The 14789-nt window shown below is 36.4% G+C and overlaps 1 protein-coding gene across 5 annotated transcripts in view; it reads left to right on the top strand.

Annotated features, from left to right (window-relative positions):
• The first annotated feature begins 392 nt into the window (after positions 1 to 392).
• Positions 393 to 14789, top strand: part of LOC114454068 (microtubule-associated protein 4-like) — a 47551-nt gene continuing 33154 nt past the window's right edge. For all 5 annotated transcript variants that reach the window (XM_028434182.1, XM_028434181.1, XM_028434180.1 and 2 more), the window contains exons 1-3: positions 393 to 533; positions 11240 to 11428; positions 14292 to 14348. In XM_028434182.1, the coding sequence (XP_028289983.1) occupies positions 11242 to 11428; positions 14292 to 14348 (244 nt within the window). In that variant the 5' untranslated portion in view covers positions 393 to 533; positions 11240 to 11241. The remainder of the gene's footprint in view (positions 534 to 11239; positions 11429 to 14291; positions 14349 to 14789) is intronic.

Below are 14789 nucleotides of genomic sequence, written 5' to 3'. Positions count from 1 at the left end.
CTCCCTTTGAACAACTGCACCAACTTTTTTTTAATTTTTTATTATCTTGTCCACCACTTTTTGTAATTTTAATTATGTATTTAAAGTAGGTCATTTTATTGCTGTTGACTGGACGGTGACCTTTGATACTAGTTTCTCCAGCTGTCACAGAGGAAGTGGGTCTCCAGGTAAAACAGTCTCCACTCACTTCACAACACCGGGCGTCTATGGCCGTTCTGTGTGTGTCTGTCCGTCCTCCAAACTATTGGACCGCCACCGTCCCGTAAAAGGAGTCCAAGCTCTCCATTGGACCTTAGTCCTGTCAGTCACAGGAGTTTCCTGACTCCCAGCCTGTGATTGGACAAATATCCTGCTCGTCAAACATTAGTAACGCTCCCAGTGGCTGATTTTGGAGTACGTCAGTGACGGCTAACTGTGATTGGAGGACATAGTTCAATAGGCCGTGTTCAGCTGCACTCTTGGGTGGGCGGATCTAAGAGTGACAGCGACGCTCGGAGACTCTCGACAAAGTGTCCCAAAGCAGCCAACTGACGGTGAGTGTCGGTAAATAACGGACTGTGGTCGGTAGTTAGTGCCCGTGGGGGGTGTGGACAGCTCTCCAAGGGGGTGCATCTGCTCCCGGGACACGGACAGGGTCTGTAGCAGTGAGACGACGGTGATTTTAGGAAGAGCGAGCCAGGTTAATGCTGCCTTCAGGTGCTGCTCGGAATTCACAGCTGCGGGACGCGGGTGAGCTGAGAGCTGGATGATGAGTTCATGGCTTGTTTTACACGCAGGTCCGTAGTGGGTGGGTCACATGTGCGGACAGCAATGGAGGCAGAGACGTACACGGAGTGAAGTTATGCAAGCGGTCCGTCCGTCGGTCGTCAGTGCACGGTCCCGTTACTTTAACACACTACAGCTCGGTTAATCCCAACCTTTGTATCCGTGGTTTAATGTTGGAGACAAATCCGCTCCGTCACGCCCTGAACTGCTTTCAAAGGTGACATGTTTGAGTCACGTAGTAATTACAGCCATAATTATCTATAACTATCAGGAAATAGACTGACTCATAAATCCTAGAATAACAATAGACTAAACCAAGTCTATTATTACTGTCTGTATTAAATTAGACTAAATGGTTTAACATTAAATTGTTAAATTAAAAAGATAAACAACCGTGCAAATGGTACGTTTTTATACTCCAGAATAATTCCAGAATAAGATTAAAAAGGTAAAAACAAAGTGTATTTAGAAGTTATGATAATAATAATTTAAAAAAAGGATTATTGATCAAGTGATGATGAAGTCCTTTAACTTGTCACCCTCAAATACCAGTTCATCCCATTGGTCCATGTCCTAGGCCAGTGGTTCTCAACCTCTTCAGCCCACGACCCCCCAAATAAAGGTTCCAGAGAGCGGGGACCCCCACTGTAGCTGAAGGTGGTTGAACACAGGCATGAACATTGAAGAACAGTCATGTGGAGACAGGGGAGATATTTTTGGGCCCATCCATAAAGTCAGCAAAATGATGGTCTATTGTTCTATGAATCTGTGATAACCACATTTATTCATTCATCTGAATATTATCCACTGTTATCCAGGAAGTTGATTATTATTATTATGGTCATCTTAAAGATGGAAATCCTTGTTTTAATCACTAATAAAATGGGTTAAAAGTGACCAAAAATGGTAGAGAAGGTGGTGAAATTGGATTTTAAAAACCACAGAAATTGGTTAAAAGTTGCACATTAGAGTGGGCAAAAAAAAAGAGTTAAAAATGTCATTATTGGAACAATTAGTTTAAACTGGCAAATAATGGGCATATCAAATGGTCAATGTGGTTAAATTGGCAAAAATAAACATTAGATATGGTGAAAAGATGTTAAAAGTGACAATAATGGGTCAATATATGCGACATTAGGTGGAAAAATGGTGGAAAGGGTTAATAAGTGCTGAAAATGTCTTGAAAGTAGAAAAGGCATTGAAATGTGATGTAGAAGTGTCAGAAATGGGAGTAATGTAGCAAAAATGCATTAAAGGGAACAAAAATATTGAAATAAAATGTGATGAAAATAGGTTTAAATATACGTTTGGTTTAGTTGCAGAAAAAGGGTAAAAATAAGCAAAAATGGGTTCAAATTGTTCAGAAAATAGTCTTGGTTTCTTGAAGGCATCTGGCGACCCACTCCCAGTGTTTCGTGACCCCAAAAGAGGTTTTGACCCCAAGGTTGGGAACTCCTGATTTAATTGACTAAAACCAGACTATAACTGAAATAGTCCTGAATAACTAAATTTAGACTAAAAACCAGTGAGGCTGAGCAAAGGTCTGCAGTGATCATTCTGCAAACATCTCTGCAGCTAATGCTAATGTTTAACTCTTTATTTATGTAAAAATCAATGTGGCTAGAACTCTATCGCTAAAATTAGTAACACCATCACAAACGCCTCGTGATTTTAACCTGATATATTATACCCAATAAAAAGTAATTGTAATCAAAGTGTGACAATACAGGACAAATTACAGTTGTGTTCTTTTATTTTCAACTATTCAATGCCTAACAAAATGCAATAATGTAGGTAAAAGCAGGCTTTGGAGCAGGAGAACATCCACACAAAGTTGTAGAATTGTGATGGTGTATGTCACATGTGTCAAACTCATGGCCCGGGGGCCAAATCCAGCCCTTTGGAGCATCCAATTTATGAAGGCAGGAGAAAGAAAAAACGAGAGCGTAAACATGAATCACTGTGTAAATTAAACAATATTTGCAGGAGTTTTCACAGTTTTTCATTTATTTTTAATGTTAAACAGTTGAAAAAACACTAAATTCTTACAAAATCCTTAAGTTTTTCTCATATTATGGCAAATTTCCTTTAATGAAATAGAAATTGGTCACAAAATGTAGGAAATTTAAAGTGTCGATCCTGTTAGGACTTATATCTGTTACTTATTGATTGGATATTGTCAGTTTCTTACATATTTTATATTTTATGTATATGCAGAAGTGTAAACTGGGGAACAATAATGTTGAAATTATTTGTTTTCCAGCATAATAATAATAATAATAATAATACATCAAACTTGTATAGCACTTTCTTGGACACTCAAAAAAGCGCCTAAAATCTGTGGCCCAGTTGAGATCAAACTGGTCCGTATTTGGCCACTGAACTAAAATGACTTTGACAACTCTGGTGTATGTGGAGGGGTGGAGAATGAATAAATCATGAAATGATATCAGCTTATTTGCAGCTCAGCCAATGAGAGGCTTCAGTGTTGGAGGGTTCATAAGGACATCCCATTGTGTGGTTCTTAACAGCAGCTTGAGATAGTGTTATGACCGTAGTCGTTCATAACTGTATGCACTATGCAGGATGAGTAAACACATAAACACTGAAGTCAGTGAAAATGAATTAAAGCACATCTGTAAAACTCAAGGCCAGGGGGCCAAATCTGGTGCTTAAACGCTCCCAATTCGTCCAGTAGGACAAAGAAAAAATGACTCATATTTTTTCCAAATTATTTCCCCAAATAAAATAAAAAATTGGTCACAAGATCAAGGAGGTACTGTTTGTGCCCTAAATACTTTAAATACTAGGATAAGTGGAAGTGCAAACTCTGGCACAAGAATAATAAAATAAATGTTTTACCATCGATAATCTGTAGAACATTTGAGATTAAACTGGTCTGTATTTGGCCCCTGGACTAAAACGTGTTCTTGTGACCAATTTTTATTTTATTTGGGGAATAATTTGAGGACAATTATAGAGTTTTGGAAAATTAAGAGTACTTAGAACAATTTGAGATTAAAATGACTTCCATCATGTGTTATAGATGTGGGGAATCTAAGCCCTGGCAAAAAATGTGCAGTTTCATTGACTTTGTGTATTTGGAGGAGCTGAGATTATCTGCATCTGAGTTAGTTGGTGATTTACACAATGACTCATGTTTTCTCTTTCATTTTTACTTTCTTCTACGGGCAGAATTAGGAGCTTTAACGGGCCATGTTTGACCCCTGGGCCTTGAGTTTGACACGTGGTCTACAATGTACAGTACATTGATTCTACATTGTAGACTGTACTTGTATACTTAGATTTCCATGCATATATTATACACATATTTAATTTTTTATGTTAATGTAACAATTGCTTTTACTCTGTTTACATTTTAGTCAGTGTGTGTATATCGGGGTGTTTGATTTTAAGGTTTTTCCATCTCTCTGTCACATTACACTTTTCCATTTCATCATCTTTCCATGTTTAGATACTTCACTGCTGCTATTAAACTTGAACTAAATAGGGTTAAGAGTCAACTGCTCTTATTAATTTGATATTTTACAGTTTATGCCTCAGATTAATTACGTGAGCAGAATGTTAAACTGAAATCCTGTGAGATTCTTGCACCATTAGCCACACTGCTGCTAACCCTTAGCCTCCTGTTTAACAGGTCAAATACGATTAAAATGTGTGATATGATCCCTAAACATTGACGTGTCACCAGGTAAACTGATCACCAGTTCAGCTAATACACCATCAGATAAGCCTGTCTCTGTACCAGAGCGGATTTGAAGATTTTTTTTCAGTTTGTCACAGTTTTTAGACATTGAATCACCTGTTTTCCAGTGTAAAAAAGGGTTAATATGTCATATTTTACCAAAATAGGGCATTTCTGTGTCATTTTGGGGCATGATTTAAAATAAAAAGAGAGAAATTCATTAATTCATTAGTTTAAAAGTGATTTTTTTTAATAAATCCATGTTTATTGCAGCAGGTAAACATACGGTTATATAATAAACCAGCTTCAACTATAATCTCAGCGAGAGATAGAGATTAAAGTGTGTGAGCTTCATTTCAATAATTCAGTTACTTTAACATTTAATTCTTCTACATGTTTTATAGTACCAAAGACATCCATTATTTTATTACATAACTATTGTTTTGTGTATGAAGTAATCAGATTTGACATCGTGCATTCATTGTCACTGCTGACTTTTCATTCATTTATCTCATCTAAATACAGATAATACTTAACCAATGATCTAATACTGACCCAAACAAAACTCAGGCCATGATACAAGCATGGAACAGCATGATGAATGGTTAAACTGGGAGATTAAAATGAATCAGATAACATGATTGATAACATGATTAATTTATTGATTCAGTGTTGTGTTAAAGATGGAGGATCCCCGTGTGAATGGCAGAATGTGAGTCTGTAGTATTCAGAGGATTGTTAGGAATCATAGTTAATATAAGAGCAAGATATCAGTCAGTTATTAAAGACACAGAAGAACTCTGCTCATAGTCAGACATCAGTGCACGTCCTGATCCTGAGAATGAGACTGATGGTGTGTGTAGACCACGTGTGATACTGGATCAGAGCTGGACCTGTGTGTGCGTGTGTGTGTGCGCATTCCAGTGTGATGTGTAACGGCTCCACGCTGCAACAATAGGCCAAAGAAACACAGACAGAGGACACAGACTGTGTGAGCGCAACACTTTTCTATTTCATTTCTAACATTATTGGACAACTTTTATCATCCATGGATAATAAACTGTGGCTCCATGAAAAGGTGAAGTTAAAAATGTAGTGTCCAAAACATCAGAAATAGATAAATAAAAGGTTAATGTTGGACCAGACACAGGGAAGGATTTTAGACAAGCATACATTTAAATCCAGAAAATAATAAATCAGTGATCAGGTTAACTGTTGTTAAGCACAAGAAATTACACTTTCACAATTAGCATCAACCATGTGAGGAAACAGGAAGCTAGAGGTAGAGATAGAAGTAAGAGCTAGGGGATGTCCACCTTTTTAAATTATACAAATGGAGCAGCCATGTAATAATTGAGATACGCTCACATTATTTAACAAAATAAATAATTTAAAAAATTGGAAAAAATGACAACCTATATCTGGATTTGTTGATAACTTTGTTCTTTTTACTAATCATAATGGAGGAAAAACAGAAGACTGACCTTGACCTGAGATGAAGGTCACACATTGAAAGGAAATGTTGTTCAATGGCACCAGTCTGAGCACTGTATCTCAATTTGTGGCCAAGTTTTAGGGAAAAAAGTATTTTTTTGTTTGTGTTTTGGCTGACCTTCATTGTCCTGAGATTGTTAGGTTTCACTTTGTTCACTTTATCATAAATATGACCTCGAGCAAAGGTCAAAGTCATTGAAAGGAAATGTTGTTCAATGGTACCAGTGGCCAAGTTGAAGGAAAAAAAGTCTATGTATATATATATATATATATATATATATATATATATATATATATATATATATATATATATATATCATGAACTTTGACCCCGCCAATCTTTTTACTGGTAGGTGGTACAGCTTCGGTCCAATTAGAATAAAATACTCCACTTGAAATTAGCTTTTCATAAATGTAGGAATTGAACTTGTACAATAAATATTCATAGAGATATGGAAAATTTGGATTTTTGACACTTGACGTGACCTTGATCTTCACCTTGACATTTTGGCTCCAAAAAAGGTTGACTGCACATCCTTGACATTGCCTCTATGAGATGACATACGTGTTATTAGTGCTGCATTAATAGCCTAGGAGGAGTTCCAGGACAAAGCAAGTTGCGGAATAAAAATAATAATTCCTACGAGAACAATGAATTTGGCAATTTTCATTTGCCAAACACAATAAACCAAAATGACTTGTGCTCTCGTCTGGCTGCTGACGCGCTCAGATCGAGCAGTTTATTATTGTTTATTACCCACTGTGCTGTTTTTACACCCATGATTTCAGTTTCTGTGCATGTTTCTGCTCTGTGCACTCTTGCCTGATTAAGGAAGCTAAGTAAGGCCATAATGTATTGTATAACATTAACAAGTGCATAAAAAAAAGATCATTTCATAAAAAGATATTGGTTTCATTCTGATCGGACGGGTTAGGGTCGTTTGGCTCAGGCCGAATCAGGTCTTCTTTTTACCTCCAATAGAAATAGTTAGCTTCATAATCTAAACAAAAAAAATCAATTATATAAAACAATAGACAAATATTACATATATGAATTGCAGCTCCCACATAAAACCTCATTTAAATTTAAAAAGCTTGTCTTTGAATCAGTTTTAGAATCAAATGTTATGTGTTGTCTCTACTCTCTACAGTCTGAGTATTTAATCTATACCAAGGATGGTTAACTCTATAACTACATTTATCATCACCTTCACTTATTACACTATGAACTTTAGGATTTAAACTAAGGCTGGAACAAAGATTAAAAAAAAAAAAAAATCAGCTTTACTTTAAAATGTGGCCATCAGAAGGTTACAACACTCGCGCACTTCTCAATGTCTATATGCTGTGAAACATTCCTGGTGAGAACGCTGGTGTGTAATGGTGTGTGTGATTACAGATGTAGATTAGGTCTCCCTAAAGGTGAACCTGTGGAATGAGAGGACTGTGTGTGTGTTTGCTTAGTGGCTGTCAGCTATGGTGAGAATGTGTGTGTGTGGTAGTGTGTGTGTGTTGGTCAGATTGAGGTTAATGATGGCGACGTTGGATGAGACACTGTATGGTGAGAGCCCAGTAGATGATAGAAGCTGCTGCAGACTGGACTATTGTCATGTTGTAATATTGTGAGAGGAATCCTCCAAAGGGGCGTAGAACCCATGATGATACAGTGTGGTGTCTGACACAGGAGTGTCTGCTCGTCATTTAATGATGTGACATGAGAGCATGAAGCAGTGTAGGAATGCCCTGAGGACGCTGTGATTTACAGGGTGTGGACACAAATCACATATCTGAGTGTGTCACCTCCTCACACACTGAGCCTCATGCTAAGCTAAGCTAGGGTTGGATGTGAAATATAAGGTTAAATCAGGGCTAGTCAACTATGTTTTCTCCAGGGCCAAACTTTCATGAAGCCACACATTAGCGGTGTGCAAGATTTGATATTGATATATTGAACTATTTCATTTGTCAAATTTAGTTGTAAAATGTCAGCGGCTGCCCTCTATGAAACCAGGATATTACAATTGATATATGCTATTGGCTGAGAATGAGATTCTGACGTCATTGGACCATCACTGTTAGCTCCGCCTCTTCCTTTAAAACTATCACCTGTGAACTCTACAATCTGTGTGAGTAGGTTGGACTGAGAGAATAATGACTAGAGAGCTATAGTGAGTATTGAGTCGCTAGTTAGCATAGCATAGATTGTTCTTTGGAGATTTTATAGAATAGAGTGGGCGTGGCCTAACTGATCCAGGAGACACGCCCATGATGACACTGACAGGTCAGCAAAAAAACCTCAGGGTTTAGTTACTCTTTAATGTGGCTTCATTCTTTATTTTTAACCTAGATCACTTTATACTAGAATGTGAGCAGCAGCATGTTAGTAAATCTATTTCTCTATAGAATCACATCATGAAAACGTTGACGTCCTGTAGGAGGTTCAACCTGTGACTGTAAACAGATTCTGTGCTCATCTACCTTAAATACGTAATGATATGTGCAATAACAGCAAGACTTTATCACTATCACGCATGTGTAAAAAGCTTCTGTTTTTTACTTTTAATTCCCCCAAATCTGTTTCAGAGTTCACCCATTTCATCTTCTTTCTCTAATCAGATTCAATACAGGCTATTAAACTTCCTGAAACATGCCTAATACAGTTAATGGAGTTAACTTTTGTCAATAATTTAATATTTTTGCACTGTAGAATGGAGCTGAAATCACTTGAGATTATGTGTCATAATATTCATGATATTTAATCTGTTTTACACTGAAAACTAGTGCTGGGCAATATGAACCAAACTCATGTTATTTCTCAAAATGTTGATATATGATATACATTTAGATATTTTTTAAGTATTTTAAAATCTGCTGATAAATTTGCTGATGAAAAATGCTACACAGGCATTTTTTATGAAGAAACAGCTGATAAATATGTACCACTTTTGACTAATTCTCCTCTAAGGGACAGCACTTGTAAGTGAGTTCTGTAGATTTAGGTCTGAGTTAGAACACACTCAGTGATCATTTGACTGAGCTTTACCTGATCTGAGAAGTAGAGAAAGAAACCACTCCTAAAACCAGTATTTTGATATTAAAATAAGATATAAAATAAAAATATATTGTTTTAGGAGATATTGTAATTTTCTATATCACCAAAATAGAAATATTTATATATCTTCAATCTCAATATATTGCCCAGGCCTATATATATACTGTATATAAACTTTAATGTAAATGTGTGATATTGTCCTAAAACATGTCTGAGAGCTATTTCTATTTCAGAAAGTGTTTCTTCCCATCTGTTTATTATGAAAACTGTGATATTTTCAATAAACATTCATAAGAGGGGATATTTGTGACATATTGCAATTTCTGTTTGATTTTGTGTAAAAACTAATTAAAATAGCTGAACAAAAATAGCTTTATTTCTGTTTCAGGAAGTGAATTCTGTTACTTTACAGTCAGAAAACAGGAGGCCCTACTGGAGCTTGTCCAGTTGTGATGTGGAGCTAAATATGTAGAGTATGTCTTTGTGGCTGAAGCAGTAGCAGCACTTCCTGTGCCACACCCACATTAGTGTGTGTGTGTGTGTGTGTGTGTGTGTGTGTGTGTGTGTGTGTGTGTGTGAACCCTGTTATATTATTAAACCTAGACAAACTGCTGCTAGATGAAGACAAAGACAACAGTCAGAGGTGTGACTGTCTGTTATTACAGGACAGAAACACTGATGTCTGCTAAATCCTAAAACATTATATCATGCTTAGATGATTCCAGATGTTATATAAGCAGCTTAGTGCTTCACTCAACCTTTTGCATTAAATTGTGTTTTCATTACATCAACTGTTATGTTACAAAAGCTAAATGTTAGCATGGCGACATCATCACAAGCTACAGCTGGGTGTTTTTCTATATTGAAACTACAATGCTTAAACTAATACAAGCTAAATATACAATGACCACTTATTACACTTTTCCAGACCACATAAAGTAGATAACCAATAAAAACCTTTATATTATTAAGAATGACTGTACAGTTTTGTCTGTTTTATGAAAACCTCAGATTAAACAAAAACAATCTGTCAATAGTGCATGATAATATATTTATGTATTATTATAGAGTTAGTCTTATTAATGTGTTCTTTATTTTTCATCTGACTGGTCCACCTTTTGTGTTCTGGTTCCCTGTGATGAACTGATGCTCCAGCAGATGGAGACAAAGTGCTGAGTCAGCCCTGGATGCTTTAGTTGTAGATGAGGTGATATGATGTATATGATGTAGTGTTTAGATGAAGATAGATGATAATGATGAACATTGGGTCACATCAGACCAACGAGGAGCTGATGATGCAACATTTTAGAGCTCACTTAATGTGTTCTAAAAAGAAAAAAAAAAGAGATATTTGACATCACTGATGGAAAAACACAAGATTAAAACAAAACAGTGGTTTTATATAAATATCTCATGAACACATTTATCATTGAAAAATAACCTAGTTACTTACCTGTGTATAATTTCCTGTTTTTCATCATACTTCAATATTTAGCTTAGGGCTGGGAAATATATTAAGATTCAAGATATATTGAGTTTTCTATTTTGGCGAAATAGAAAATTACTAAATCAATCCATATTTATTTAATAGATTATTTTGTATTAAAATACAGCATGAAGAGCTCAGTTAGATGATCACTGAGTGTGTTCTAACCTAGACCTTCATCTAAACAAGACACTACAGAACTCACTCACACGTGCTGTCCCCAAGAGGAAAAACAGACAAAAGTGGTTTATATTGATCAGCTGTTTGTTAATAAATGTGCCTGTGTAGCATTTTGCATCAGCAAATTTAACACAATTGTCCTTCTGGTCTGACTTTATTGAATTAACGAATTGAGATTTATATTGTATGTCACCATTTTGAGGAAAAATATTGAGATATGACTTTTGGAGTCATATCGTCCAGCCCAAATTTAGCTCTTCTCTCGTGTCCTTTAATCAAATGTGTTTTTGAATTTTTTTTCATTGTCCTGTAGGTGTAATAGATCTGGTCTGTTATTGTTTATTATATATGTACATTAAGACATATTATAATCCAAATATTCACAAACATCTTTGTTTTTTCCTGTTTAAATGTCCTCCATCTTTGACGACGTTCACTTATAATCTAAACATTCCTGTGAAACACTTCTGTGTTTTTTATGCGTTTCTTCATTAGAAGCTGTTGTATGACCTGTGACCTTTTCACTCATGTATATCTATGTTTCCATCTTCTGCAGCTATGGAGGAGTTAGACCTGAGTCTGAGCGACGCGCTGACGGACAGCGTTCCACAGACAGGACCAGAGAGCCTGGTGGAGAGAGACTTTGTGGCTCAGCTGGAGTCAGAGATCTTTGATGATCAGGTTGGAGAGACGGTGGGAAAGACAGATTACATCCCCCTGCTGGACAACGACGACACAAAAGCAGGTGAATATATTAATGCTGCATTTTTACATTCATTTGTTTATGTACCATGATATCTGGGGATTTAGGTCACTATTTTTTTTTTTATATAAAATTAAGAATGCAACTTATACAGAGAAGTGACCTATCTGTGGATTTTTTTGGCCAGTCTGTAGAAACCATGTAGTGAGTGTAAATTACTTTGTGTTAAAGGGAAAGTATAATAAACTCTTATTTTTTTTTAGCTGGGAACTGCGTGAAAGCCTGTGAACATTTTATTTCTAAAATTAAAATGAGAAGTAACATGAAGTATCCAAAATACCACGTAAAGTTTTTCATGTCTGATTGAACTCTAGGGCGGAAAGAAAAAGTGGACTCAAGTCTCTCTATCAGGTATAATTGAACTGATGGACAGTTAGCGTAGCAGGCTAGCAGCAGCCTGATTACAATGAGAAGTCACCAAAAGAAGCTTTATTTATTTATTCATTCATTTTCATCTTTTTTCTTTTTCTTACAATCAGTGGTAACATATTTGATTAACAAAACCACTGCTTTGATTGTTTATAATCAAATTGTAAAATAGATTTAATTTAGTTTTCTTATTTTGGAGCAGTGAGGTGGAGCAGGAGTTTGTAGAAATTCATCATAATAAAAATATATACTGACCTATATACTGGTGTGATCAATAGAAGAGAAAATACTACTACTATTTTATTAAAGAAACCCTACCAATAAACAGCAATAATAGCGTTTGATTGTGTGAAGAGTTCATCTTCAGTGTGTCCCTTCTCATGTGATGACGGTGCAGTGAGTAGCCAGCCTGTCATTCCACATCACTAGATAACATTCTGGATCCACAGGTCAGACAGGGCAGCGTTCACTGCTGTTAGCATCACCATGACTCCTAAAAAAGAGCTGAGTCACAGTCTGAGCTGCTGCTGCACAAACTGACAAAAGCCAATGTTTAAATTTGGATCATCCATCACTGCTGCTGTATGAGCGCAGGAGGAATTAGTGTGTGCAGGGAGGAGTTTATAAAAAAGCCCAAACTATTTAACTTTTGTTTGCATCAAAGCCTGTGTTACATTTAGATCTATGTTATAGCTGCAGTTAGTCTATCCTGTTAACACTAAAGCAGTATTTTCTCTTTTCTGTGTTTGATTATAGAACAGTGTTTGTGCCCTTCCTGAACAACTGCACGAGTGCATGTAGTAAAGGAATCATATTATTATTCATGTAGGCACAGTTCCTTCATTATAGCGTTTAAAAACAGATGGGACTGGTCCCCAATCATAGGGTTGTGGTCCAAAATAAGGACAATAGGCACATGATTGCATTTTCCTTCCCATTCAGAGAATGGCTACACTACAAACGTATGTAAATATTATTCATTGTCATTTATTAAGTGAACAAAACCATCCCAGTACAATACAAGGATGATGAAAGATACAAAGCAAACTAAAACACTGACAGAATGCTGACAAAAGAATCGTACCAGGGCTTCACTCCAGAGATGTTTTCTAATAATAGTTATGCATTTATCACTACCTGAAAACATCCTCTGCAGCATAACAAGTTATTTGTTGAAATACTAGTGAGATGTCCACAATGTGAGACAGACAGGCATCAAGTAACATTAGGATCTATGTGATCAACAATCACATTTAACTATAGCAACAAGGGCTGCCAACTTTAGTCGTTTATTCGACTAATTGGTCGATGCCATCGTGGTCAACCAAGATTTTTATTGGTCGACCAGCATTGGTTTTTCGTTTTCCTTACCGTTTAAAAAAAAAAAAAAGCAATGCACTTATATTGGTGATATGGATTAAATATCAAATATAATTTATTTAATGCCTAAACACTATTTTATGTCCAGCAACAGCTGTGGAAGTGAAAAAAAAGTGTTGCGCTGTAAGTTACTGCTCTGATCAGAGCAGAGAGGGAACGAAATTAAGACAGGTTTGAAGCACAAGCATCCACTATTGAATCAATCCTTTTTCTGCACAAGAACATGGATTATCCTTATATTTGATACGTGGATTATGTAAATAGATCCACTGTCTCTGGCACCGCAGCGCGCACTGCGCACCTGTGTTTGACGTGCGTTTGTTTCCCCGTGCACTGATCTGATGTTGACATTAACAGTTGTTTATTAATAAAAGCAGGCTTACCACTAAAACAAACGTAAATATGTCATTTGTATGAGGAAAAAGTAGGTTTTAATTGTGTGTTTCAGGTCGGACTCTTGATTTAAATACCTAATGTCTGTCAGACCTGTAGGTTTCACTTTTGTTTTGTTGGGATCAGGTCAAAGCTTGAATAAGGTTCTTATAAATGGTGTGTGTTTAAAAGCAAAACTAAATATTTGTCTCTTTTTCTTTCTCGTCGTCCTCCTCTGCATCTGCTCATTCGTTCTCCTAATCGCTACGTGTGCCATCGTCTTGGTCGACCAACCATTTCCTTGGTTGACTACAGCCCTAATGGCAACATAATAAACATTATTCCAACAATAAATCCATTATCAATAATAACATTTTCAGACAGTGAACCAGGTGAGAAATCTACAGTACGTGACTACATCATTATACAAACAGAGCAGCCATTACTCATTAGCAGATTCACTCACGTGTGATTTATTGTCAGGCAGTTTGTAAGAGTCATTGTTGATATGAGCCATTGTTTGTGGATCAATGTTTTCCTGGAGGTATTCTATAATAACAGGCCACTAATAGGCTGACACCAGGACACACTACAATCTGTTCATGTCTAAACTGTTTCTTCTTTCATATTCCTGTGAACAGACATTTATACTGGGATTCAGCTCTCATAGATAATGATGCATATTTTTTGTTTCTTTTGTGTGTGTGTATGTGTATGTGTGTAGATGCAGGATCTACATTGGAGAATGGAGAACAGGAAGCTCATGGTGTTCAGAAGCCTGGTAAGAACATATCTATCAACCATTTGGTTTTGATCAGAGGTCTTAACTGTGAGGGTATCTTCAGCCTAGCTCTAGAGCTTTGATTTTAGGAGTCTTTACTTTTACACTCTAATAAATCAATGACCTAATGGTGAAGTTTACCTTTAATTCAAGTCCATCTGTCTACTCTTTACAAAGTCCAACTTTAAGGACCAATAAGAGATCAAACGTCCTTATTACTACAAACACTCAGCCACTCAGTAGTGTGCTGGGAGCCATCAGAGCTCACTGATAGGTCAAGTGTTAAATTAGCTAGTATTAGCACAAAGAAGCTACAATTCAGAGAAGCATCCTAAGTGTGTCTAATGAAGAAACTGATGTTTGTGGGAATGTTTTCTGTTGGGGAAAATATTTGAAAATAAAACTGTTTCTGCATGCTCAGCGCTTTTCGCCTCGCCCATT

Source organism: Gouania willdenowi, chromosome 20, assembly GCF_900634775.1.
Source record: "Gouania willdenowi chromosome 20, fGouWil2.1, whole genome shotgun sequence".
Taxonomy (NCBI): Eukaryota; Metazoa; Chordata; class Actinopteri; order Blenniiformes; family Gobiesocidae; genus Gouania; species Gouania willdenowi.
Note: the sequence above shows the minus strand (reverse complement) of the source record. Positions and strands in the feature narration are given on the sequence as shown.